The sequence below is a fragment of the Petromyzon marinus genome, unplaced genomic scaffold (genome assembly GCF_048934315.1).
Source record: "Petromyzon marinus isolate PM22_M1 ecotype Great Lakes invasive population unplaced genomic scaffold, UKy_Petmar_22M1.pri1.0 PM_Scaffold_9, whole genome shotgun sequence".
Lineage (NCBI taxonomy): Eukaryota > Metazoa > Chordata > Hyperoartia > Petromyzontiformes > Petromyzontidae > Petromyzon > Petromyzon marinus.
This window is the reverse complement of record NW_027423699.1, coordinates 1,129,621-1,156,132: the sequence shown is the minus strand read 5'-3', so window position 1 is coordinate 1,156,132 and position 26,512 is coordinate 1,129,621. Positions and strand designations below refer to the sequence as shown.

The following is a 26,512-nucleotide window of genomic DNA, read 5'->3' as shown; positions in this document are numbered from 1 at the left end:
AACGTCGTGAGAATATTATTGTGTTATTTTATTTTATCAATTTATTATTTTATTCTCATTCTACTTGGTGACTTTACCGAAAGAACCAAAGAAGGTGTAGAGGTGGTGTACATGCGGGTGAACAAGCCGGTTGGCGCGGGGGGGAGGGGGAGTTTACCTATTGATGGTGTGAAAAGGGAATTTTTAAGAGCTGCGAATGTTTGGGGTACCACTACTTGAAAAAGATACTGTACCATTGAAAATTAGTTTAATGTTTGGTTCGATTTAGAACATCCTTCCAATGGTTGCTTAATTTGCAACCATCTTCTCGGTTGAAATTGTGTCTGTGGTTGTAGATCTGAATGGCCTCGTGAACAAATCTCTGATAAAAACCCGTGGGTTTGCAAAGAACCTTGGTATCGGAGAAAATTATATCGTGATCACCCACAGCGTTGTAACAGTGATCAGCTACGGCAGAAGAATTCGTTCTGGTGTTGACGTCCACCCTCATACCTTCCCTGTGGAAGAGATATGTGGATGACACTTTCGTCATTTGGCCACATTGTTGTATATATAGGTGTTATGAAAATTGATGAAAATAATGAAAATTAAATGAAATTTGAGATTTGCATAATTTATCCGAAATTATGTTAATCAGTATAATTATGCGCATAAATTATGCTGATTCGAGAGATAATCGTATTAATTTATGCGAGTGGGCGTGGTTATGATAATGCAGGTCGTTATGGATTATCAGGTCGAGCCTCGGTGACGAGAATTGTGTTATGAATTGGAATGACGCAATTAATCGTATGCAGTGACGCAGGCGTTGTGAGCGTGAATGAGAGAGAGTCGATTCGACTCTGCTCTTTAATTCCGTATTATCGATAAGGATACGATTACTCTCGATTGAACATTACGAATTATGTGTGTTATGGATTATGTGTGGAGATAGTGTGCTTATGATAGGTCCCCAGGATTCAGATCTCATACGCAGAACAATATTATGCAGAATTTCAGGAAGAATCACACACAAACCTTCTGCTTTAATCATTTTTTTTTTTCCTAGCTAACTTTAATTTTTGGATAATATGAAAACTCAATCTCGGGATTTTGGAATTTCAACACAGCGTTAACATGATACCATCACGATTACGTTGTTTCACTTTGATAACGGCACCTATGGTTAATTCCCGACGCGTAACGCAATCAATCGGTTGTTGAGAGAGAGATTAAACATGCATAACTATTCTATCAAAACCTTAACCTTATAATGTAAATTCCTATTTAAACATTGCCCACACAGTACCACATCCATTCATAGACCTTCAAGCCAATTCTTATCACGTTGTTAACAGTAGGATGATTGGTTATTATGCAACTCAATGACAGCAGTATTTTTCGTTATGAATTGATTTTTAATGCACCACCTTGGAGTGCCAACCCTCCTTGATTATCCCGATATGCGTATCGTGTGTCTTCGTTATCACTGGTTCAATTCTTTGCGTAAAGCAAACGCCGAGGTTAGCGTCTCTTGTGTCCAAAATGTGTCTCCTGTGTGTTGCGGCGCGGTGGGGGAGTGAGGGGGAGAGTGTCGGGGAGGGGGGGGGGGGCATACGAACGGCTGCCAGTTTCTGTCCACCGCTGGCTGGATGAGTCAGCACGACGCTCGCCGTTGTCGCGCCGATGGGTGTTGAGTGCGGGGCCGCTGCCCTCTCAGCCCTGGTGACGCGAAGTTGCGCGCTGTAGCACGCTGTTGGCACGCTGTTGGCACGCTGTTGGCACGCGCTGGTGCTGATGCTGGTGCTGATGGCACGCGCTGGTGCTGATGCTGGTGCTGTTGGCACGCGCTGGTGCTGATGCTGGTGCTGTTGGCACGCGCTGGTGCTGATGCTGGTGCTGATGGCACGCTGGTGGCACGCGCTCCCTCTCCTTGAAGGTGCGCGAACGCGCCCGTGCTGATTCGCTGACAGCAGTTTCTCTCCACTGCTGGATGAGCTGCGCCAATGCGCGCTCTTTCCGCTGCTGTAGTATCTGACGCTGCGCTCGCGGGCGACAGGTCAAGTTTTTCTTCTGCTGAGTGAGCCGAGTGGCACGCGCTCTCTCTGTTGAGGTTGTTGGCGGCTCTCTGACAGCGGGTTTCCTCCACTGCTGAATGACTCAAGTCGCACGCGCTTGGTCACTGGTTTGCTGAAGTTGTTGGCGGCTGCTCGTGCTGGCAGATACAGGCTCTTTTCCGCTGATGGATGGCTGAGTCGGCACAACGCTTGGCCGATGGTTGGTTGACTCTTTGTTGGCGCTGGACGTTCCGCTCTGCCGCTGCTGGATGGCTGGCACTTGATGTAGGAATAAAGTTTCGATTGATACTTTGCCTTTCGCTCTGAACTACGCTCGTTGATACATCGCGGCTCGGCGATCCTCGCTCCTTGGAGCCAGTCGCTCGCTGCGACTGCTCGTCTTGTGGACGTCTTGAATCGCTGATCTGTCTTGACTGGAAGACTGGAAGACATTATATTAAAAAATAATTATCTCCGCGCAGTGAAAAGGGGGGGCGCGTAGTCTGTGTGTGTGCGTTCGTGTGTTTGTGTATGTGTGTCTGTGTGTGTGTCTCTGTGTGTGTGCGTTCGTGTGTGTGTTTGTGTACCATCTGCCACACCCCTTCCGGGGGGAGGGGCGACCCTCTTCGTAACATCAAGCTTTCCCCACTAGGGTGTGAAATTCCTTTCTCGCGCTCTGCGGGAGATACAAAGGCGGCCGGGAGTACCTCTCTCTCTGGCTGCTTTCGGTTTAATGTTTCTCAAATACCATTTGGTCTTATGTTTACCAAGGCTCGTGTTTTGTAACTATGTCCTTCCGACGCACCTCTCGGGTTATTCCGAGGTTCGCGTTGTTACGATGGAGTTATTATTTATTTTATAATAAAGATGTTTATCCTGAGTTTAAGAGGTCCGTTTGATTGTTGGAATCCATATCCCTTGGTTCTGCAAGGTTCTATAATGGAATATCTTTTAAGGTTAACACGTTATTATTAATGTTACGTGTGATTTGTATTGCAATTCCGTTAACTTAAAACTTGTTCGCTGGCTGTTGTGTGTGGGTGGGGTGTGTTTTCTCATTAACCCGTCTGGCTCGCTCCAGATGGCCCCTTGTGATAAGGTGTGGTTCCTGCTTCTACGCGCTGCGAGAGAGACAAAGGTGGTCGGGGTTGCTTGGGATATTGTTTAAACTCTTTTGTAAGTTTACCCGTTCGCCTCATTCCTTCTCGAAAACCTTTGATGTGACTCGGTATTTGTCTCCAAGCTTTGTTTTAACAGTAAAAGTATTCAAGGTGAAAATCATTTGATAGCGAATTATTGGATAATAATTAACTGATGTATCTAGTGGCCTGGTCTTAATTGGAGTGAGCGCGAGGACCGCTAACTTTAGGTTATTCTTGTTATTGCATTTTAAATTTTAACCGTTGTTTTAATGACAAAGGAAAAAAAAATATATGGTTTAACCCGTGGGCATCCTCGTGTCTGGCTTGCGGAGGTCTTCCCTCTGCGTGACCTCCCTTAGGGCACATCAAACTCTTGTTCATCTGGAGATCTTCGCCAATAGCTGTTAACATCCTCGCCTTGAGAGTTTTATTATTTCTTTATATATTTATGGCCTGTTTATGATCGACATCTGTTTTTGTGTGCCTGGCTTATGGGTTTTATTAATTATTTTTAGCATATTCTTAGTTTTTTCGGTAGTCACGTTGAAGAGAAACAACAAAATAACAAAATATATATAAAACAATAAAAAATTCTCACGACGTTTCGACCATAACTCAAACGGTCATCATCAGGTGTGTCGGTTTGCATACATTTATTTTGAAAACGGCATATTTATTTATATATATAAAAAATAACGTTTGCGTCACGCGCAACGATTGGCTGTTTGCCAGGACTAGTCCATCTATTTTTTGAAAAGAGGAGGGGGGAGACGAAATTTGTTTTTATGTATGCTGTCTGAAAGGCACTGTAAGCGTGAACAATCAATCAAGAACTGAAATGATTTATCAAATCTTTCCAATGATTGCTAAGATAGAATCCATCTTCTCGGTTGAAATTGTCTCTGTGTTTGTATATGTGGATAGCCTCATGAACGAATCTCTCATGGAAGCCAGATGGCTTACAAAGAACCTCCGTCTTGGAAAAGTCAATGGCATGTGAGCCTACTGAATTAGAACAATGATCTGCTACGGCCGAGGTGTTGGTCCTACCGTGTTTAAGGTCTGCTTTATGTTCACGAATGCGGTCCGAGATATGGCGTTTGGTTTCTCCAATGTAACTACTACCACAGAGGCAACTTAGTTTGTAGACACCAGGGTATTGTATGTCCGGAATCACATCTTTTACAGACGGACCCAGATCACGGATTTTATGTAATGTGTTGAAACGGACCTGGATCTTGTGTTTATTCAAGATTTTGGAGATCTTTTTTGTGATCCCAGCAATGTAGGGTAAAGTGATGGTTTTGAAAGGCTCCTCAAGAGGGTTCTTCTTCATGGTTTGAGTGATAGCTTTGCGGATTGTATAGTCGGAGTAACCATTAGCCCTAAGAGCTTGGTGTACGTGCTTGAGTTCACTGCTTATGTGTTCCTGGTCGGATATGCATTGGGCTCTATGATACAGAGTCTTGATGAGAGAATTCTTCTGTGATGGATGGTGGTGGGAATCCGGTTTCAGATAAGCATCCGTATGGGTAGCTTTCCTGTAGACAGAGTGGCTCATTGAACCATCAGGTCTCTTTTTAATTAGGACATCCAAAAAAGGTATCTTGCCATCTATTTCGACTTCCATGGTAAATCTGATGGCTGGGTGTATGAAATTGATGTGGTCGAAGAATTGGTCTAGAGCAGGCCGGCCATGTGGCCAGATGACAAAAGTGTCATCCACGTACCTCTTCCATAAGGTTGGGCGCAGAGTGGCAGTCTGGATGGCGTCAGTCTCAAATTTCTCCATGAAAATGTTAGCTATAACTGGAGAAAGGGGGGAGCCCATTGGGGTGCCCTCAGTTTGTTTGTAGAAAGTTCCATTCCAAGTGAAGTATGTATTGGTTAAACAGTGTCTCACCAGGGGGGGTACCTCAGTGTTTAGTCCTTGATGAACCAAGTCTTCAATGATTGCAATGGTGTCAGGTACAGGAACCTTGGTGAATAAGGAAACTACATCAAAACTGACAAGCAGGTCGTCTGGGGACAGGGAAATACCCTTGATTGTTGATACCAGGTGAGTAGAATTTTGTACCGCAGAGGTGGTCTTTCCAGTGAAAGGACGCAGGATTTCAGACAAAAAACGAGCTAGTTTGTAGGTGGGGGAGCTGATAGTAGAGACTATGGGACGAAGAGGTGTATCAACTTTATGTATTTTTGGTAAGCCGTATAATCTTGGTGGCCTGGCAGCAGAAGGTTTCAACGAAAACTGTTTAGATTGATCAATTAATGCGGTTGAATCAGAAATTATTTTGTTGGTTTGTGTGACGAGGCTGTTGGTGGGATCTCTTTTTATTTTTGTATAACTACCATCGGCGAGTAATTCTTTAATTTTGTTGTTGTATTCTATTTTATCCATGATAACAGTAGCATTGCCTTTGTCAGCTGAGAGAACTACAATATCATTCCTCTTTTTTAATTTATATAATTCAAAACGCTCATCTTTGCTGAGGTTGCTAGCTGGCATCTTAGCGTTTTTGAGGGTTGCAGCGATTTCAGATCTTGCTACGTCTGCAGCGATGTGACCCAGGCCCCTGAGAGCAACGTCTACTTGGGCAATTATATCATTAACTGGTATGTGTTTAGGTGTGACTGCAAAGTTTAGACCTTTAGCTAAAACGGATTTCAGACCATCGGAAATAGAACTAGATGGACTAGTCCTGGCAAACAGCCAATCGTTGCGCGTGACGCAAACGTTATTTTTATATATATATAAATAAATGCCGTTTTCAAAATAAATTTATGCAAACCGACACACCTGATGATGACCGTTTGAGTTATGGTCGAAACGTCGTGAGAATTTTTTATTGTTTTATATATATTTTATTTTGTTGTTTCTCTTCAACGTGACTTTACCGAAAAAACTAAGAATATGAATTACTGCAGTCACGAAAGCTTTAAATCAAAATTTATTTTTAGCATGTTAAAAAATTATGATATAATGGCAAATATTATTGTTCATATCAATTTTGGAAAAGCCTTATAAATCCTGCATGAACGACGGAGGTGCAGGGACAGACGTTCGATCGCGTTGGAATCGATCTGCAGACGGCGGTCTTCTCGCACGGCCAGCTCTGTGTCGCCTCATCTCGATCCCGCGATCCCAACCAGGTGAAAGTCCGCATGGAACCGAACCCCCGGCAAGGCCATCTACTTCATGACAAGAGAAAATTCACACTAAATATCGTTTTCACTTAATAAGCTTTTAATGAAGAAATACAATTATCGAATTCAAAACATAATACAATTCAAAGTTGTTTCATTTTAAAACTTCAAAACGGAGCATCGGGAGCTGCGTGGAGGTGTCGTTCGTGTGCAATTATTTTTGTGACTTTCCTGGCCCAAGGCCGTAAATGGTTGTGAGGGGCGCCGCAGGTGGTCAGGCTTGCTTCAACCCTTGGTTGTGAACATCCAGACGTTAAACAGCTTGGACCATTTCTCGTCCTAATTTGACAAAATCTACATCAACACGTAATACAAAATTATAATTCGTTTAACACGTAGGCTTTCGCGACCAATATTATTCATAATAAAGGTTTCTTGGGTTAGATCTAACCCAAAAACCTTTATTATGAATTATAATTCGTGTTGTAGAGAATGTATCTCCCCTACGTGTAACTTTTGAGTGGTATGCCTTGTCACTGATGAATGATCCGAGTGTGCTCCCTATTTCAAAGACAATGAGTTGCTCCAGAGGGAGATGCTTCCTGAAAACACAAAAATACCATTTGACCTGTATCACAAGAACAATGAGTCTCACCTGAGTTATCTGTACAGGTTACTTCCAAAACACACACTTTGTCCAAACATCACTTATTCAATGTTTGACCCTTATAGACAAAATGTTACATGTACGCACACAATCAGACAAGTATTCATTCTAAATTATTGACAGGAATATTAACAAAACTGAATTACTGCAGTGTAATATACTGCATCAGGTTACATCGCATTAACAAGAAGCTATTTTAAAAAATACGCTTAGCAGTGTATGTACAACATACTATTGCGCCTTTCAAAATGAGTAGGCCATTGCATGGTGGCGTCTGGGTCAAAATTGATCAAATTCTAAACATTACCTACAAACTCCACAACCAAGATGCCACATCAACCATCGCCCCCTACTGACAGGCTCTTGTCCACATGCAGGCCGGTGCAGGGCCACCACCTTGTACCACACAGGGGCAGCTGCTACTTGGGGATGCTCTTCGAGTGTTTGAGACAAGATACGAAACAAAACTCCGAATTGCCAGAGGCGATTAAGCAAGCACCATGTAAATGCAATTATGAGAACATAGTGAATGCTTGGGAGCTTATTGGCTCTCGCTCATGGTTAGAGATCTACCCAACCCACAGGTCCACAAAGACTGGCCGCTCTTACCCTGCAGGTTGAACCTAGGAATTGAGTGTTCAACTTCATTCTTGTCATTAAAGGCCTGTGACAAAGGTGCATCTATTGGAGCGACATCGTCTCTGACTTACACATCTACCGGGTCTCCATTTGACTTTGTATTGTCTAGGAAGTCTACCCACACCTCCACTTCCACAAACTGCTGGGAGTTGCCTCGCTCTGCCTCACAGTCAGAATTCTCCTCCTGCTTCACATTGCTTCCATCGATGTGAAGGTCCGATTTTGGAGTTGAATCTTCATCTTCACATTTTACCCTCACTTCTTCACTCTTCACCATCACTTCTTCACATTTCACCTTCACCTCTTCATATTTCACCTCGATACCTTTAAAAGTGTCCAAGCTGGGATTTTCTTCCGGTTCTTGTTTCATGAGGGATGGGCTCATTGCGGCACTTTGACTGTCACAAGCTGATTTCAGACTCCACTCCTTGTGGATCTTCTGATGCTTGTGAGTTCTCTGGTGTACATGAAGATTTGATGACTGTGCAAACGCCTTCCCACACACACTGCACTTGAAGGGTTTCTCTCCCGTGTGTGTTCTCTGGTGTCTTACAAGAGTAGATGACTGTGCAAACGCCTTCCCACACACACTGCACTTGAAGGGTTTCTCTCCCGTGTGTGTTCTCTGGTGTCTTGCAAGAGTAGATGAATCTGAAAACGCCTTCCCACACACACTGCACTTGAAGGGTTTCTCTCCCGTGTGAGTTCTCTGGTGTATAACAAGAGTAGATGAATCTGAAAACGCCTTCCCACACAAACTGCACTTGAAGGCTTTATCTCCAGTGTGTGTTCTCTGGTGTACTTGAAGATGTGGTGACTGTGAAAACGCCTTCCCACACACACTGCACTTGAAGGGTTTCTCTCCTGTGTGTGTTCTCTGGTGTCTTTGAAGATGTGGTGAATGTGCAAACGCCTTCCCACACACACTGCACTGGAAAGGTTTCTCTCCCGTGTGTGTTCTCTGGTGTGTTACAAGAGCAGATGAATGTGAAAACGCATTCCCACACACACTGCACTTGAAGGGTTTCTCTCCTGTGTGTGTTCTCTGGTGTACTTGAAGATTTGATAACTGTGCTAACATCTTTCCACACACACTGCACTTGAAGGGTTTCTCTCCCGTGTGAGTTCTCTGGTGCAAGGTCAAATTTCCAGTACGATCCGTGCTGTATGCACACCGGTCGCAATGATGCCTTGTTGTACCGAGCTGCGCCGAGTGCCTTTGCTCCATCAGACAAATTCTGCAGAGGAAGCAACAGAGGAAGCGTCAGCTGCAGACAGAAAAAAATTATGTCCACACCATCTACACGTCAGTATTGATGCACAGAGGAATGCATACACACAGCAACACGTGACTAACATGTCTATACTTATTCATAATTTCATGATATAGTGAAAAAGTGTCCCAAATTCATCACATGGGCTGTTATGGCACACAATGAGAGGGCAAATGTCATAAATGTGCCTGGAAGCCCTAGCATCTTCAAAATAAATGTTAACCCAAAACTCCGAGCACACAATTTCGGCGGTCTGGCTTCAAAAGGAATATTTATGAAAGCTAAATTCAGCTGACATAGCAAAGGGTCTTGAAAATAATAATATTTGTGTTACGTATTAATGCATAAATTAATGTTCAATCGCAACTTAGAGGTGTGAAGCCAGGCACAGATGTCCTTGAATGCTGGGATGAACAGTTCCGACTTCAGCTGCACGTGTGCTGTGATAACTTCCTGACTCCATTCTTACAAAGAGTTCCAGAGAAAACTAAAATAAACTGTTTTGATATAACCTCCATGCTCAATCGAGTTATTACTTTACTGCAAATACAAACTTGACCCTGTCACACACTCAGAGGTGGAGCCAGGATTTTCAGGCAGGGGGGGCAACCCCTTCTGCAATAAAAAATGATAGGAGTTGTTAGTAAGGAGTTGTTAGTAAGTAAGGAGTTGTTAGTAAGGAGTTGTTAGTAAGGAGTTGTTAGTAAGGAGTTGTTAGTAAGGAGTTGTAAGGAATTGTTATTAAGGAGCTGTTATTAAGTAAGGAGTTGTTACCAAGGACTTGTCCTATGATTTTTATTCGACGGGTGTGATCGTCATCGCGCTCGCTGAAGGTGTTTGCAATCAGGGAAGTCGTGTACTGTATACGCAACTGCACACAATTCTGTGAGTCGCTTGTAACTGCTTTGCTGTTACTTATTGCCAATTATGGACTCGGACTGTTGTCCTCTCATAGAGTCCCTGTCACGTAATAAAATGCCACACGGTGGCAGTGGGGGTCGCAAAATGCTGATGTATCTATATATATAAAAGCGAAATGTGTGGATACGTGTGTCTGTTCGAAAGTGTTTAGCATACTTCCCAACATGCTACACACTTGAAATTTGGCATGTGGGTAGGTTCCGTACTGTACACAATGTAAAAAGTATAAAAATAGACATTTGTATTTGGGGGGGGGTGGGGGGGGGTGGGGGGGGGAAAGGACCATGGAGTGTGTGACGTTAACCGGCAACACACCTGAGTTAAGCGTTCTGCAAAGCTTACCCCTACCATATGGCTCTTCGTGCGCCGTACTTCTAGAGCTGTTAACAGCGTGCCGGGAGATTTTAGGTGGTGCTTTGCTCCTGGCCGATGAAGCCATTGGCTTCTCGGAGTTTCAATACATATCCGCGTGAAGAACGGGTACAACGGCTATCTTAAATATAAAGCAGAAATAGCATCTGTTTGTTTGTGTGAAGCACCAAAAACTATCCATGGCTGAGCTCTGGCGTCATGAAATTTTGACAGCTTATGCTGTCTGGAATGTCTAAGTGAACACGACTATTTTCAGCTCGCCACGTCATTCCCTTCCCGAGTTGCCAAAGTCGACCTTATGTAGAAGTGGGTTAAGGTTAAATTTCCTTCAGTGAAAAACATCAGATTTAAATTGATTTTTGTCAGCTTTTTTCTATCTTGGAAGCATCAATTTTTTTCACAGTTTTTTAGTGAAATATGGGAATATGAAATTAATCCAAGACAAGAATTCAAGTCCCGGGCGAAGCCGGGTAGTGAAGCTAATTACTAATAAACCCCAATGATCCGATTTAAATTAGGGATTTCGATCGGACCGTTGGGGGGGTACGTGCCACCCCACCCCGACTGGCTCCACCACTGCCACACACTGGCATGGTTCACAGGTGGTGGTGTGTCCAGACCCACGCCTGGCCACCTTCACCTGCTCAGTATTAATGGTTCCTCACTCCACAAAGTAATTCATTGAGGATAAATAAACACAGCTGAGGCTGCGTGTCTCTCTCTCTCCCCGTGGTCGCGTGGATTTCCTTCCCGATCCCCGGGTTTCCCCTCCATATGTAGAGAGTGAACACAGCCACGCGTCTAGAGTGAACACCGCCACACGTCTAGAGTGAACACCGCCACCCGTCTAGAGTGAACACCGCCACGCGTCTAGAGTGAACACCGCCATGCGTCTAGAGTGAACACCGCCACGCGTCTAGAGTGAACACCGCCACGCGTCAAGAGTGAACACCGCCACGCGTCTAGAGTGAACACCGCCACCCGTCTAGAGTGAACACCGCCACGCGTCTAGAGTGAACACCGCCACGCGTCTAGAGTGAACACCGCCACATGTCTAGAGTGAACACCGCCACGCGTCTAGAGTGAACACCGCCACGCGTCTAGAGTGAACACCGCCACATGTCTAGAGTGAACACCGCCACGCGTCTAGAGTGAACACCGCCACGCGTCTAGAGTAAACACCGCCACATGTCTAGAGTGAACACCGCCACGCGTCTAGAGTGAACACCACCACACTGTTCACGAGCCTCACCTTGTGTTGTGGGCAGGTCGCTTCTGAAAACAAAAGCGGCACAGCAGCTCAAGCGGGCTTGGCCTGGTAAAAAAAGAATGAAATAAAAACTGCGTGAATATTTAAAAGTAAAACAAAGTGACAAAGTGGCGCGCCGTGTGAAGACAAATTAAACTTATGCGAGAGAATTGAAGCAAACGCGATCAGGCGAGGACAGGAGGCAAGGCCCCGCGTGGCTAGGCCCCGCGCTGTAAAGTTCCAACCTGGACATCGCTTCCATGCTCGCTGATACTCAATTGACATCCCTATGAGAGAGCGAGGCTCTATCCCGGTAAACAACAACCACAACAACCACCACCACAACCACCACCACAACAATCACCACCACAACCACCACAACCACCACCACCACAACCACCACCACCACCACAACCACCACAACAACCACTACCACCACCACAACAACCACAACAACCAGCACAACAACCACCACAACAACCACCACAACAACCACAACCACCACCACAACCACCACCACAACCACCACAACAACCACTACCACAACCACCACCACAACAACCACCACCACAACCACCACCACAACAAACACCACCACAACCACCACAACCACCACCACAACCACCACTACCACAACCACCACCACCACAACCACCACCACCACCACAACCACCACCACAGCAACCACCACAACAACCACCACCACAACCACCACAACAACCACTACCACAACCACCACCACAACAACCACAACAACCAGCACAACAACCACCACAACCACCACAACAACAACCACCACAAACACCACCACAGCAACCACCACCACCACAACCACCACCACAGCAACCACCACAACAACCACCACCACAACCACCACAACAACCACTACCACAACCATCACCACAACAACCACAACAACCAGCACAACAACCACCACAACCACCACAACAACAACCACCACAAACACCACCACAGCAACCACTACCACAGCCACTCCCACAACCACCACCCCCACCACCACAACAACCATCACCACAACCACCACCATAACCACCACCACAACCACCACCACCAAAACCACAACAACAACAACCGCCATTCGCCACTATGTGGCGGTGACGTCAGCACGACGCTTGTGCCAGGCTATGTGCACCCTGAGGCCACGTGAAGTGTCGAACGCCCGCTGGCAGGAGGTCACGGGGCAGACCCAGGTGCCACGGGTCGACTGACTGAGATGACTGGCTGATGCACCACCTGTGCCCCCTACTGTGCCAACCTGCTGTGCTTTAGCCACCCGGCGCTCCGCTCGTTGTTCTGAGCGTCGCTCCTCCGTCCTCCGTTGTTGTTGGAGGGCGACTGCCTCCAACTGCCCAGTAGCATCCTTCACGAGCCTCCTCCACAGAGGCCGATCTTGACACCGCTGGTACCAGTCATCGGCAAGTCCACTCAGCTCCACGTCCTCCTGTACCACATCACTCCATCTCTTCTCTAGCCCGTGCCACGCCCGCTTAGCCCCCTCAATCCGGCCAAACAAAAGCTGTTTCGGCATGCGGTGGCTGGGCATGCGGGCTACATGACCCAGCCATCGCAGCCTTGCCTGCCGGAGGAGCTCACTGATGGGACCCTGCCCAGATCTTTCAAGGATTTGTGAGCTCCTCACACAATCCAGTCTGGTTAAACCCAGGATGGATCGTAGGCAGGCCAGCCTAAATGTTTCTAACCGGTGAAGATGTTCCATTAGGGGGGTCCACGTTTCGCAAGCATAGAGAAGGGAGGGAATGACCGTGGCCGAGAAGACCTGAAGCTTTTAGTGCGGAGCGACAGACCAGGTAGCTTCCACACAGCATTACGCAACCGATGAAAAGATATTGCCGCTCGACTGATTCGGAGTGAGACCTCTGCTGTTAAACTGGAGCCGGTCATAAGCACACTGCCCAGGTATGGGAAACTCTCCACTCTCTCCACAACTGCCCCATCACCGATTGGGAGTTGTGGGGGTGGAGTGTCCGATGGTACAAAATACCCAGGCAGGTGCTTAGTTTTGGTGGGGCTGATGGTAAGGCCCCACCTCTTAGTGGCACGCTCCAGTCTCAGCAGCAGCGTCTCCAATTCCTCCTCCGAATGTGCAGCTATTACCAAATCATCAGCATACATAACGTGGTTGAGCAATAGGGAGCCATCCCTTGACCGCACCCGGGCGTCGATCAGCCTCCCATTATATCTGTACCATATGTAGATTCCCCCGGTACAGCTATTGAAGGCTTCACAAACTACGTGGTCAAAATAGATGTTAAATAATGTGAGAGCCAGAGGACATCCCTGTCGCACCCCAAGGTTAACAGGGAATGGCTCTGACTCCCAGCCACGTAGTTTTACCCGGGCCCGCTTACCATCATGAAGGTCCTTAATGATCGTGAGCAGAGGGTCAGGTACTCCAAAAGCACGAAGAACAACCTAGAGCCCAGGCCTACTGATGGTATCATAGGCCTTGACCAGGTCAATAAAGCAGAGATGTAGGTCTTGTTGGAATTCGCTACACCTCTGCTGTAGCAGACAGACAGAAAATATGGCATCTGTGCAGGACCGCCCTTTCCTGAAACCGCATTGGGGCTCCGCAAGCCTCTCCTCAGCGTGCCTGGCAAGGCGATGTTGAATAATCCTTGCCAGGACCTTTCCCGGCACACTGAGGAGTGAGATGCCCCTGTAGTTGTTACAGTCTGTGTGGTCCCCCTTCTTAAAAAGGGGGACCACCAGGGCATCCTTCCAATCCTGCGGAACCCGTCCAGTGGTCCAGACTGTTGTTATGATGTCATATAGGGCAGTCTGTGCACAAACGCCGCCCTCCCTCAGCATTTCGCTTGGGAGATCATCTCTGCCCGCTGCCTTTCCTGGTCTCAGACTCCGGATCGCCTTCAGTACTTCCTCAACAGATGGCACCTCAGCCAGCCACTCACAGGGGGTGACTTCTTCCAATATTTGAGGCACCGCAGCCTCAGCAGGGTCATCCTCACTTTGTGCCACGATGTTTTCCTGGCTGAGGGATTTTCCCTCCCCCAGGACCTCACAGAAATGCTCAGCAAATCTGCAAACCTGTTCCTGGGGGTCGGAGATTGGGTCACCGTTTTTTCCCCTAATGATGGTAATAGGTGTGGCGCTGCAGATTACTTTTTTGATGGAGTTAAATAGAGATTTGTGATCACGGGCCACTGAGGCAGACTCCATCTCCTCAGCAACCCGCGACCACCACCCATCCTTGCAGTGCCTCACGGCACTCCGAACCTCCGAGCGAAGGCTGCGGCAAGCCTCCTCATTCTCTGACGTGGGATTCTGTAGCCGATGACAGTGGGCCTGTTGCTTTTTCTCAACCATCCTGAACACCTCCTCTGTCAGCCAGGGTCTCTGGGGAGGTCTGGACCACGTACCCAAAGCAGCCATTGCAGCTGCATGAGTCACAGTCCTAAACCTCGCCCATTTACCCTCGACATCAGGAGGAGTCGGGGACGATGCCAATCCCAGCCGCAAGCGATGATGAAATTCTCGCTTGCAACTTTCATCAGATAACTGAGACCAGGCCACTTTAGGTTGTAATGGGGTCCTGCGTGTACACCCACCACCGGAGTGGAAGAATGGCAGGCGCATCTTACAGATGACTAGTTCATGGTCAGAGGGCAGATCAGCTCCACGGTAGGTCCTGGTGTCAAGGACATGGGCTCGCATCCGCTGGTCCGTCACTATGTAGTACAGCAGATGTTCTTTCTTGGACCCGGCATACATCCATGATGTTGTGTGGATGCGCCGATGCCGGAACAGCGTGTTGGTAATTACAAGCCCATGGGCTGCACAAAAATCTAGCAGCCTCCTACCGTTGTTATTGAGCTGATCTGGCCCATGCCCTCCAATCACTCCAGACCAGGTGCCAGTATCATGACCAACTCGGACATTTAAGTCACCCAACATGATGACTCTATCCCGAGGTCATAGAAGGCATCTGACTCATCGGCTTTGCCTGCATCCCTCCACGGATGTTCATCTTCGGTGGGGGCATATGTAACCACGACCACCATTCCTCGCCTCCGGTTGATGGGAAGGCGAGCCCAAAGTAGCCTGGGACTTACAGCTTCCCACACCTCACCGCCACGCTCCCACGCCCCCTTCATTCTTTTGTTCAAAAGAAGAGCCACACCCTGTTGTTTGGCAGTCTGCTGCCCCGAGTAGAGGACTGTCCACCCCTCATGGTGGCAGGAGCCAGAGCCGGTCCACCGGACCTCCTGAATGCCACACAGATCCAGGCGGTACCGGTACAGCTCCCGACAGAGGAGGGGCAGCCTCTCCTCCGCAGTGAGCGTTCGAACATTCCACGTGGCCACCCACAACAACCACCACAACAACCACCACCACAACCACCACAACCACCACAACAACCACCTCAACCACCACCACCACCACAACCACCACCACAACAACCACCACCACAACCACCACCAATACAACCAACACCACAACCACCAACACCACAACAACCAACACAACCACACCACAACAACCACCACCACAACAACCACCACCGCAACCACAACAACCACCACAACAACCACCACCACAACCACAACAACCACCACAACCACCACAACAACCACCACCACAACCACCACAACCACCACCACCACAACAACCACCACCACCACAACAACCACCACAACAACCACCACCACAACAACCACCACAACAAGTAAAACAAAGTGACAAAGAGGCGAGCCGAGTGAAACAAATTAAACTTAAGCGAGAGAATTGAAGCAAACGCGATCAGGCGAGGGCAGGAGGCAAGGCCCCGCGTGGCTAGGCCCCGCGCTATAAAGTTACAACCTGGACATCGCTTCCATTCTCGCTGATACTCAATTGACATCCCTACGAGAGAGAGGCTCTACCTCGGTAAACAACAACAACCACCACTACAACCACCACCACAACAACCACCACCACAACCACAACCGCGATGAGAATTTCTCACCTCGTATTTCAGTGGACGGGCGGATCAGCAGCTTCCTGTTACCTCGTGACGTCACGCGACAGCAGGCGGTGACATGACGTCATTTGTGGGGAACGATAACACTCTCCTCCCACAATGAGCGGCTCCGTACGTGAATATATTATGTTAATGAACCCGGCCCATATGTTCATAGTTCATTTAGTTCATAGTTCATTTATTTGGTATAGCCCTGTGAGCCATTCGGCTCTTGAATCGGGTGCAACCGCAACAAACAAAAAACATGAACAAGAAAACATCTTAAAGTGACTTTATGTGACTGTGCAAACAGAAAATCCAGGAAAAAATTATCAAAATATTCCTGAAATAGCACCGTACACCAACGCTGTGTGCAAAAATCCCAGTGGGATGCAATTCAAATAACAACAACAACAACCACAAGACAACTAAGATTAAGGCCATCAGTCTAACTCCGTACTACAATAAACAAAAACATGGCCAAAACAAAAAAACTTTTCGAAATCACCAAAATAAAAGCCATAAATCCAATGTAACAGTGATTATTAAAACTGTGACCGAATTTTTTACAATAAACTACATAAATAAATTATAACACCAAAATCTAGAGCCATATTTTAGGCCACTGAATAGCAGTGGCAGCTAGGGGTGTACAACTCCTCTAGAGCAGTTTTGAGTGAAGATCTCATAGGTAGTGATTCAAGTTGTAGTTTATTGACAATAGCATTCCAGACCCTGGGGGCATCAATATCAAAGGCCCTTCCTCCGGTTTTTGTATGGCAATAGGGAATGTGAACCTGGTAGATGAGCGAAGACCTGAGGTCAAATTTGTTCTTTGAAACAGAGAGGAGATCCAGTAGGTAGTCTGCGGATTTTTTTGTAAGTACATCGTGAATAAATAAAATCTGGTGTACAAGCCGTCAAACATTAAGAGATGTTAAGTTTGACCCAATGTAGAGATCACAGTGGTGAGTCCTGTATGGGCAGTTCAATGCAAATCTTAAGGCCGAGTGATAGATGGAATCAAGCTTCTTCAGTACAGTACTTGGGGCTGATTTATACACGATGTCACAGTAGTCAAGTAGAGGCAGTATGGTAGCTTTTATCAATTCCAAACGGAACATAGGGGGGAAGCAGTGCTTGTGTCGATACAGTAAACCAATTTTTAATATAGTCTTTTAACCAATATAATCAATGTGATCTTCAAAATTCAGTTTTGAATCCAGGATGACCCCAAGATACTTATAGAACTTGACTTGCTCTATTTGATCATTATTTAAGGAATGTAGTTTGGAAAAAATAACTTCCTGCTTTAATCCCGGTGAGAAACATAGCACCTTGGTTTTGGAGGTATTTAGGACTAGTTTAAGAGAAACTAGCTGATGTTGTAGTTTGTTGAAATCACCCTGGAGCTTAGCAATCACGTCATCTGGAGAGCGGCCAGCAGTAATCAGTATCGTGTCATCTGCAAAAAGATTTACCCTGGAATGATCCAGTTCAGTGCCCAAGTCATTGACATAAAGAGAGAACAAGAGGGGGCCGAGGATGGAACCCTGTGGAACCCCATTTTGTTATCTTAACACTGTGAGACCTCCAACCATCTATGAATACAGTTTGGGTGCGAGAAAAGAGGTATTTTTTAAACCATTTTTCTGTGTTTTTGGAAAAACCGAGGCAACTTAGTTTACTAAGCAGGGTGTTGTGGTCTACTGTATCAAAAGCTTTGGACAGGTCAAGAAAAAGACAGGCACAGTACTGCTTATTAGCAAGGCTACTGTAAATTTGATTCAGAGAATCTAATGCAGCAGATGTGGTGCTGCATTTTTTTCGGAACCCAGATTGTTTTAGATGTAGTAGATTGTTGGTGGACAAGAAACTGCTAATTTGGTAGTTCAATAATTTTTCAAAAAATTTTCATCAATGGGGACAAAATTGAGATAGGTCGGTAGTTATTGGGATCAATAATTTGCATGAGCAGGGGTGACTCCCAATACATTATCAAAAATATTACCAGCTTCAGAAAAATGAAGGTTAAAATTGTCAACTATTTTTTTGGGATCTGAAAAATATTCTCCATTTCGGTTAAGCTCAAAGGGCAGATTGTCTGTTTTGGATGCCTTTTCGATAGATTTGATTGTTTTCCAAAAACATCCTGGAATTTCCATGTGATTTCAGGAGAGTGGAGGAAAAGTAGGCATTTTTTGCATGCCGTATTTTTTTTTACACATCTATTCCTTAAAATCCTGTATTCTAGGCAGTCATTTACCAAATTACTTTTCTGAGCACATGCCCAAGCCTTGTCCCTAGTTTTCATGAGCTTTGTAATCAAAGGATCATACCATGGTGGGCGGTTGCCTTTAGTTTTAAATCTAACCAACGGAGCATGTTTGTTAAGAATTTGGAGAAACGTGTACCTGAAAGTCTCCCAAGCCGTAGTCAGGTTGGGGATATCACAGAACTTAGCAAAATCCGAGTGAAGCACATCATTTGTAAATGCCTGAGTGCGGAAGTGCCTCAAAGAGTGCTTCTCAACAATTTTAGGGGGGGCTTTGGGTCTGGCTGATGATCTCACCCCAAAAATGAAGGAGTGATCACTAAGGTTATTACCCAGAACACCAGTCAGTGTGAAATTGTGAGGGCCATTTGTCAATTGGACGTCAAGCAGCGTTGACTGTCCCAGATTTTTTAGGTTGGGTCTTGTGGGGACATTTATTAATTGAAACAGGTTAAATTCATCTGTAAAATTTGTGGCCACGGCCGGCGTGTTTAGCCAATTCCAATTTAGATCACCCACTAAAACTATTTCACCTTTAGGGAGGCCCCCAAAAAGCTCTCTCAATGCCAATGCAGCTTCAACATCCTTCCAACAAGGCGGTCTATAGCAGCACACTACCAATATCTGTTGATTATTTGGGAGAGTTATTCTGAGAGCCAAACCTTCAAAGCAACATTTTTTAAACAAGGAGTGAGATGGTGAACATATAATAGTATTACGAACATAGATGGCAATGCCACCTCCTTTAGATTCTCGGTCAAGCCAAAAAAGGTTGTAGTTGTCAATCGTAATCTGCAAGTCATTGACCGCAGGAGTGAGAAATGTTTCTGTTAGGCAAAAAATGTCCGGGTCAAGATTTGCCACTTCTAGTTTTAGTTGACTTAATTTAATCACAAGCCCTCTGATGTTGACATGTAGAACACCAACACCTCTCCTGCCAGAAAAATCTACAGAATTACACAAGTTCTTTTCATTTGGGCCAGGATGAAGCTCAATACCACCCAGAAATAAGAAAAGTAGAATTAACAGTTTGCACAAGTATTTTCTGTGAAAGGATGAAGAGCGGGGAACCTTGGACGAATAGCAGCAGCTCGCAAATGGTGTTAAAAAGGATACAATGATGGAGTGTACAAGTGTCTATGAGCTGTTTCATTTGCAGGTGTAGTGCCAAATCGAGCAACAAGTATTGACGCAAAATAACGAGGGTAGCCGTTTGTGGAGTTGAGTGTGGCACTAGATATGTCCGGGAGGGACAGCAGTATGATACGGAGCATCGGGAGCTTGCGTGGAGGCGTCGTTCGTGTGCAATTTTTTTCGTGACTTTCCTGGCCCAAAGCCATAAATGGTTGTGAGGGGCGCTGCAGGCGGTCAGGCTTGCTTCAACCCTCGGTTGTGAACATCCAGACGTTAATCAGCAAGGAGCATTTCTCGTCCTAATTCGACAAAATCTACGTCAATACGTAACACAAAATTATAATTCGTGTTGTAGAGAATGTACCTCCTCTACGTGTAAGTTTTGAGTGGTATGCCTTGTAATTGATGAAGGATCAGAGTGTGATCCCTATTTCAAAGACAATGAGTTGCTTCAGAGGGAGATGCTTTCTGAAAACGCAAAAATACCCTTTGACCTGTATCACATGAACAATGAGTCTCACCTGAGTTATCTGTACAGGTTACTTCCAAACACACACTTTGTCCTAACATCACTTATTTAATGTTTGACCCTTATAGACAAAATCTTACATATACGCACACAATCAGCCAAGTATTCATTATAAATTATTGACAGGAATATTAACAAAATTGTATTACTACAGTGTAATATACTGCATCAGGTTACATCGCATCAACAAGAAGCTATTTAAAAAAATACACACCGTCTGCTTAACAGTGTATGTACAACATACTATTGAGCCATTCAAAACGAGTAGGCCATTTCATGCTGGCATCTGGGTCAAAATTGATCAAATTCTAAACATTACCTACAAACTCCACAACTGAGATGCCACATCAACCATCGCCCCCTACTGACAGGCTCTTGTCCACATGCAGGCCAGTGCAGGGCCACCACCTTGTGCCACACAGGGGCAGCTGCTACTTGGGGGTGCTCTTCGAGTGTTTGAGACGAGATACGATACAAAACTCTGAATTGCCAGAGGTGATTAAGCAAGCACCATATAAATGGAATTATTAGAACCTAGTTAATGCTTGGGAGCTTCTTGGTTCTCGCTCCTGGTTCGAGATCTACCCAACCCACAGGTCCACAAAGACTGGCCGCTCTTACCCTGCAGGTTGAACCTAGGAATTGAGTGTTCAACTTCACATTCTTGTCATTAAAGGCCTGTGACAAAGGTGCATCTATTGGAGCGACATCGTCTCTGCCTTACACATCTACCGGGTCTCCATTTGACTTTGTATTGTCTAGGAAGTCCACCCACACCTCCACTTCCACAAACTGCTGGGAGTTGCCTCGCTCTGCCTCACAGTCAGAATTCTCCTCCTGCTTCACGTTGCCTCCATCGATGTTAAGGTCCCATTGTGGAGTTGAATCTTCATCTTCACATTTTACCTTCACTTCTTCGCTCTTCACCATCACTTCTTCACATTTCACCTCTTCATATTTCACCTCGATACCTTTAAAAGTGTCCAAGCTGGAATTTTCTTCCGGTTCTTGTTTCATGAGGGATAGGCTCATTGCGGCACTTTGACTTTCACAAGCTGATTTCAGACTCCACTTCTTGTGGATCTTCTGATGCTTGTGTGTTCTCTGGTGTCTTTGAAGATGTGGTGACTGTGAAAACGCCTTCCCACACACACTGCACTTGAAGGGTTTCTCTCCCGTGTGTGTTCTCTGGTGTACTTGAAGATGTGGTGACCGTGAAAACGCCTTCCCACACACACTGCACTTGAAGGGTTTCTCTCCTGTGTGAGTTCTCTGGTGTGTTACAAGAGTAGATGAACGTGAAAACGCCTTTCCACACACACTGCACTTGAAGGGTTTCTCTCCTGTGTGAGTTCTCTGGTGTTTTATAAGAGGAGATGAATGTGAAAACGCCTTCCCACACACACTGCACTTGAAGGGTTTCTCTCCCGTGTGTATTCTCTGGTGTTCTTGAAGATGTGATGACTGTGAAAACGCCTTCCCACACACACTGCACTTGAAGGGTTTCTCTCCCGTGTGTGTTCTCTGGTGTATTACAAGAGCAGATGACTGTGAAAATGCCTTCCCGCACACACTGCACTTGAAGGGTTTCTCTCCCGTGTATGTTCTCTGGTGTTTTTGAAGAGTAGCTAACTGTGCAAACGCCTTCCCACACACACTGCACTTGAAGGGTTTCTCTCCTGTGTGAGTTCTCTGGTGTGTTACAAGAGTAGATGAACGTGAAAACGCCTTCCCACACACACTGCACTTGAAGGGTTTATCTCCTGTGTGTGTTCTCTGGTGTCTTTGAAGATGTGGTGAATGTGCAAACGCCTTCCCACACACACTGCACTTGAAGGGTTTCTCTCCTGTGTGTGTTCTCTGGTGTGTTAAAAGAGCAGATGACTGTGAAAACGCATTCCCACACACACTGCACTTGAAGGGTTTCTCTCCCGTGTGTGTTCTCTGGTGTATTTGAAGATTTGATAACTGTGCTAACGTCTTCCCACACACACTGCACTTGAAAGGTTTCTCTCCCGTGTGAGTTCTCTGGTGCAAGGTCAAATTTCCAGTACGATCCGTGCTGTATGCACACCGGTCGCAATGATGCCTTTTTGTACCGAGCTGCGCCGAGTGCCTTTGCTCCATCAGACAAATTCTGCAGAGGAAGCAACAGAGGAAGCGTCAGCTGCAGACAGAAAAAAATAATGTCCACACCATCTACATGTCAGTATTGATGCACAGAGGAATGCATACACACAGTAACACGTGACTAACATGTCTAAACTTATTCATAATTTCATGATATAGTGAAAAAGTGTCCCAAATTCATCACACGGGCTGTTATGGCACACAATGAGAGGGCAAATGTCATAAATGTGTCTGGAAGCCCTAGCATCTTCAAAATGAATGTTAACCCAAAACTCCGAGCACACAATTTCGGCTGTCTGGCTTCAAAAGGAATATTTATGAAAACTAAATTCAGCTGACATAGCAAAGGGTGTTGAAAATAATACTATTTGTGTTATGCAGAAATGCATAAATTAATGTTCAATCACAACTTAGAGTTGTGAAGCCAGGCACAGATGTCCTTGAATGCTGGGATGAACAGTTCCGACTTCAGCTGCACATGTGCTGTGATAACTTCCTGACTCCATTCTTACAAAGAGTTTTAGAGAAAAACAAAAATAAACTGTTTTGATATAACCTCCACGCTCAATAGCATTAATAGACTTTACTGCAAATACAAACTTGACCCTGTCACACACTCAGAGGTGGAGCCAGGATTTTAAGGTAGGAGGGGCAACCCCTTCAGCAATGAAAAATGATAGGAGTTGTTAGTAAGTAAGGAGTTGTTCGTAAGGAGTTGTTAGTAAGGAGTTGTTGGTAAGGAGTTGTTAGTAAGTAAGGAGTTGTTAGTAAGTAAGGCATTGTTACTTAGTAAGGAGTTGCTAGTTAGTAAGGAGTTGTTAGTAAGGAGTTGTTAGTAAGGACTTGTCCTATGCTTTTTATTCGACGCCTGTGATATGCATCGTGCTCGCTGAAGGTGTTTGCCATCAGGGAAGTCGTGTACTGTATACGCAACTGCACACAATTGTGAATGTGTGTCTGTTTGAAATGTTCAGCATACTTCCGAACATGCTACAAACTTGAAATTTGTAATGTGGGTAGCTTCCAGACTGGACACAATGCACAAAGTATTAAAATATATTTTTGTATTTTGGGGGAGTGGGGGAAATGACCATGGAGTGTGTGGCGTCAACCCGCAACACAGATAAGGGAATATGAAATTTGAAATTCATCCAAGACAAGAATCCAAGTCCCGGGCGAAGCCGGGTAGTGAAGCTAGTTTCTAATAAACCCCAATGATCCGATCGAAATTAGGGATTTCAATCAGACCGTTGGGGGGGTACGTGCCACCCCACCCCCACTGGCTCCACCACTGTCACACACTGGCATGGTTCACAGGTGGTGGTGTGTCCAGACCCACGCCTGGCCACCTTCACCTGCTCAAAATTCATGCTTCCTCACTCCACCAAGTAGAGTGAACACCACCACGCGTCTACAGTAAACACCACCACGCGCCCAGAGTGAACACCGCCACCCGTCTAGAGTGAACACCGCCACGCGTCTAGAGTGAACACCGCCACGCGTCTAGAGTGAACACCACCACCCGTCTAGAGTGAACACCGCCACACGTCTAGAGTGAACACCACCACGTGTCTAGAGTGAACACCACCACGCGTCTAGAGTGAACACCGCCACCCGTCTAGAGTGAACACCGCCACGCGTCTAGAGTGAACACCGCCACGTGTCTAGAGTGAACACCGCCACGTGTCTAGAGTGAACACTGCCACGTGTCTAGAGTGAACACCGCCACGTGTCTAGAGTGAACACCACCACACGTCTAGAGTGAACACCGCCACCCGTCTAGAGTAAACACCACCACACGTCTAGAGTGAACACCACCACGCTGTTCACGAGCCTCACCTTGTGTTGTGGGCAGATCGCTTCTGAAAACAAAAGCGGTACAGCAGCTCAAGCGGGCTTGGCCTGGTAAAAAAGAATGAAATAAAAACTGCGTGAATATTTAAAAGTAAAACAAAGTGACAAAGTGGCGAGCCGAGTGAAGACAAATTAAACTTAAGCGAGGGAATTGAAGCAAACGCGATCAGGCGAGGGCAGGAGGCAAGGCCCCGCGTGGCTAGGCCCCGCGCTGTAAAGTTCCAACCTGGACATCGCTTCCATGCTCGCTGCTACTCAATTGACATCCCTACGAGAGAGAGCGAGGCTCTACCTCGGTAAACAACAACAACAACCACCACAACAACCACCACAACAACCACCACAACAACCACCACCACCACAACCACCACCACAACCACCACAACAACCACCACAACAACCACCACCACAACAACCACCACCACCACAACCACCACCACAACCACCACAACAACCACCACAACAACCACCACCACAACAACCACCACCACAACCACCACAACAACCACCACAACAACCACCACCACCACAACCACCACCACAACAACCACAACCACCACCACAACAACCATCACAACCACCACCACAACAACCACCACAACCACCACCAAAACCACAACAACCACCACAACAACCACCACCAAAACAACCACAACCACCACAACAACCACCACAACAACCACCACCACAACCACAACCACCACCACAACAACCACCACAACAACCAGCACCACAACAACCACCACCAAAACCAGAACAACCACACCACAACAACTACCACCACAACCACTACCACCACAACCACCACCAATACAACCACCACAAACACCACCACCACAACCACCACCAAAACCACAACAACCACCACCAAAACCACCACCACAACAACTACCACCACAACCACCACCACAACCACCACCAATACAACCACCAATACAACCACCACAAACACCACCACAAACACCACCACAACCACCATCACAACCACAACCACCATCACAACCACCACCACAACGACCACCACCACAACCACCACCACCACAACCACCATCACAACCACCACCACCACAACCACCATCACAACCACAACCACCATCACAACCACCACCACAACCACCACCAATACAACCACCACCACAACCACCACCAATACAACCACCACAAACACCACCACCAATACAACCACAACAACAACCACCACCACAACAACCCCCACAACCACCACCACAACAAGTAAAACAAAGTGACAAAGTGGCGAGCCGAGTGAAGACAAATTAAACTTATGCGAGAGAATTTAAGCAAACGCGATCAGGCGAGGGCAGGAGGCAAGGCCCCGCGCTGTAAAGTTCCAACCTGGACATCGCTTCCATGCTCGCTGCTACTCAATTGACATCCCTACGAGAGAGAGCGAGGCTCTACCTCGGTAAATAACAACAACCACCACAACAACCACCACAACAACCACCACCACCACAACCACCACCACCACAACAACCGCGATGAGAATTACTCACCTCGGATTTCAGTGCACGGCGGAGCAGCAGCTTCCTGTTATCTCGTGACGTCACGCGGCAGCAGACGTTGACATGACGTCACTTGCGGGGAACAAAACACTCCCCTCCCACAATGAGCAACTCTGTTACTTAAATAAATTATGTTAATGAGTCTGGCCCATACGTGGAGGGATGGGGCGTGGGTGCCGAACTCGTCGCAATAAACTCGCGACGGCTTTCATGAATATATTATGTTAATGAACCGCCAGTCACCGGGAGTAGCTTTGCCCAAATAAGGATTGTACTTCAACACGTGATGATGACCGTTTGTGTTATGGTCGAAACGTCGTGAGAATTTTTATTGTTTTATATATATTGTATTATTTTATTGTTTCCCTTCAACGTGACTTTACCGAAAGAGCTAAGAATATGAATTACAGCAGTCACGAAAGCTTTAAATCAAAATTTAATCGCCTCTACGGGGAGGGTTTCCACATAACTTTAAGATCTTTCAACAAACTCCGGGATAAGAAGGCTCAGCTGATCGAGTCTCTCACCTTTCTGAAGAGATGCCGCGACTCTGGGGTAATACCAATCGCATTTACACTGACCTCTGCTGCTGTAACTTCTTCTAATGCTAAACGAATT

The 26,512-nt window shown here is 46.2% G+C and overlaps 1 protein-coding gene across 1 annotated transcript; it reads right to left on the bottom strand.

Annotated features, from left to right (window-relative positions):
- Nucleotides 1-6,407: 6,407 nt before the first annotated feature.
- On the bottom strand, nt 6,408-24,754 carry LOC116958076 (uncharacterized). Its single transcript, XM_076064935.1, has 4 exons — nt 24,598-24,754; nt 24,357-24,419; nt 21,460-22,524; nt 6,408-8,674 (listed from the first exon to the last, which is right to left on the bottom strand). Exons 1-4 carry the CDS (start codon nt 24,612-24,614, stop codon nt 7,699-7,701), a joined length of 2,121 nt encoding a protein of 706 aa, XP_075921050.1. The 5' UTR covers nt 24,615-24,754; the 3' UTR covers nt 6,408-7,698.
- Between the last annotated feature and the right edge of the window lie 1,758 nt (nt 24,755-26,512).

Excerpts from the sequence above, each read along its gene's own strand:
- LOC116958076 (XM_076064935.1), bottom strand. Across the intron at positions 22,525-24,356 it reads CGATCTGCCCACAACACAAG|AATTTGTCTGATGGAGCAAA; the intron begins GTGAGGCTCGTG and ends CTTCCTCTGCAG. Across the intron at positions 8,675-21,459 it reads CATCAGAAGATCCACAAGAA|AACACACACAGGAGAGAAAC; the intron begins GTGGAGTCTGAA and ends AGTACACCAGAG.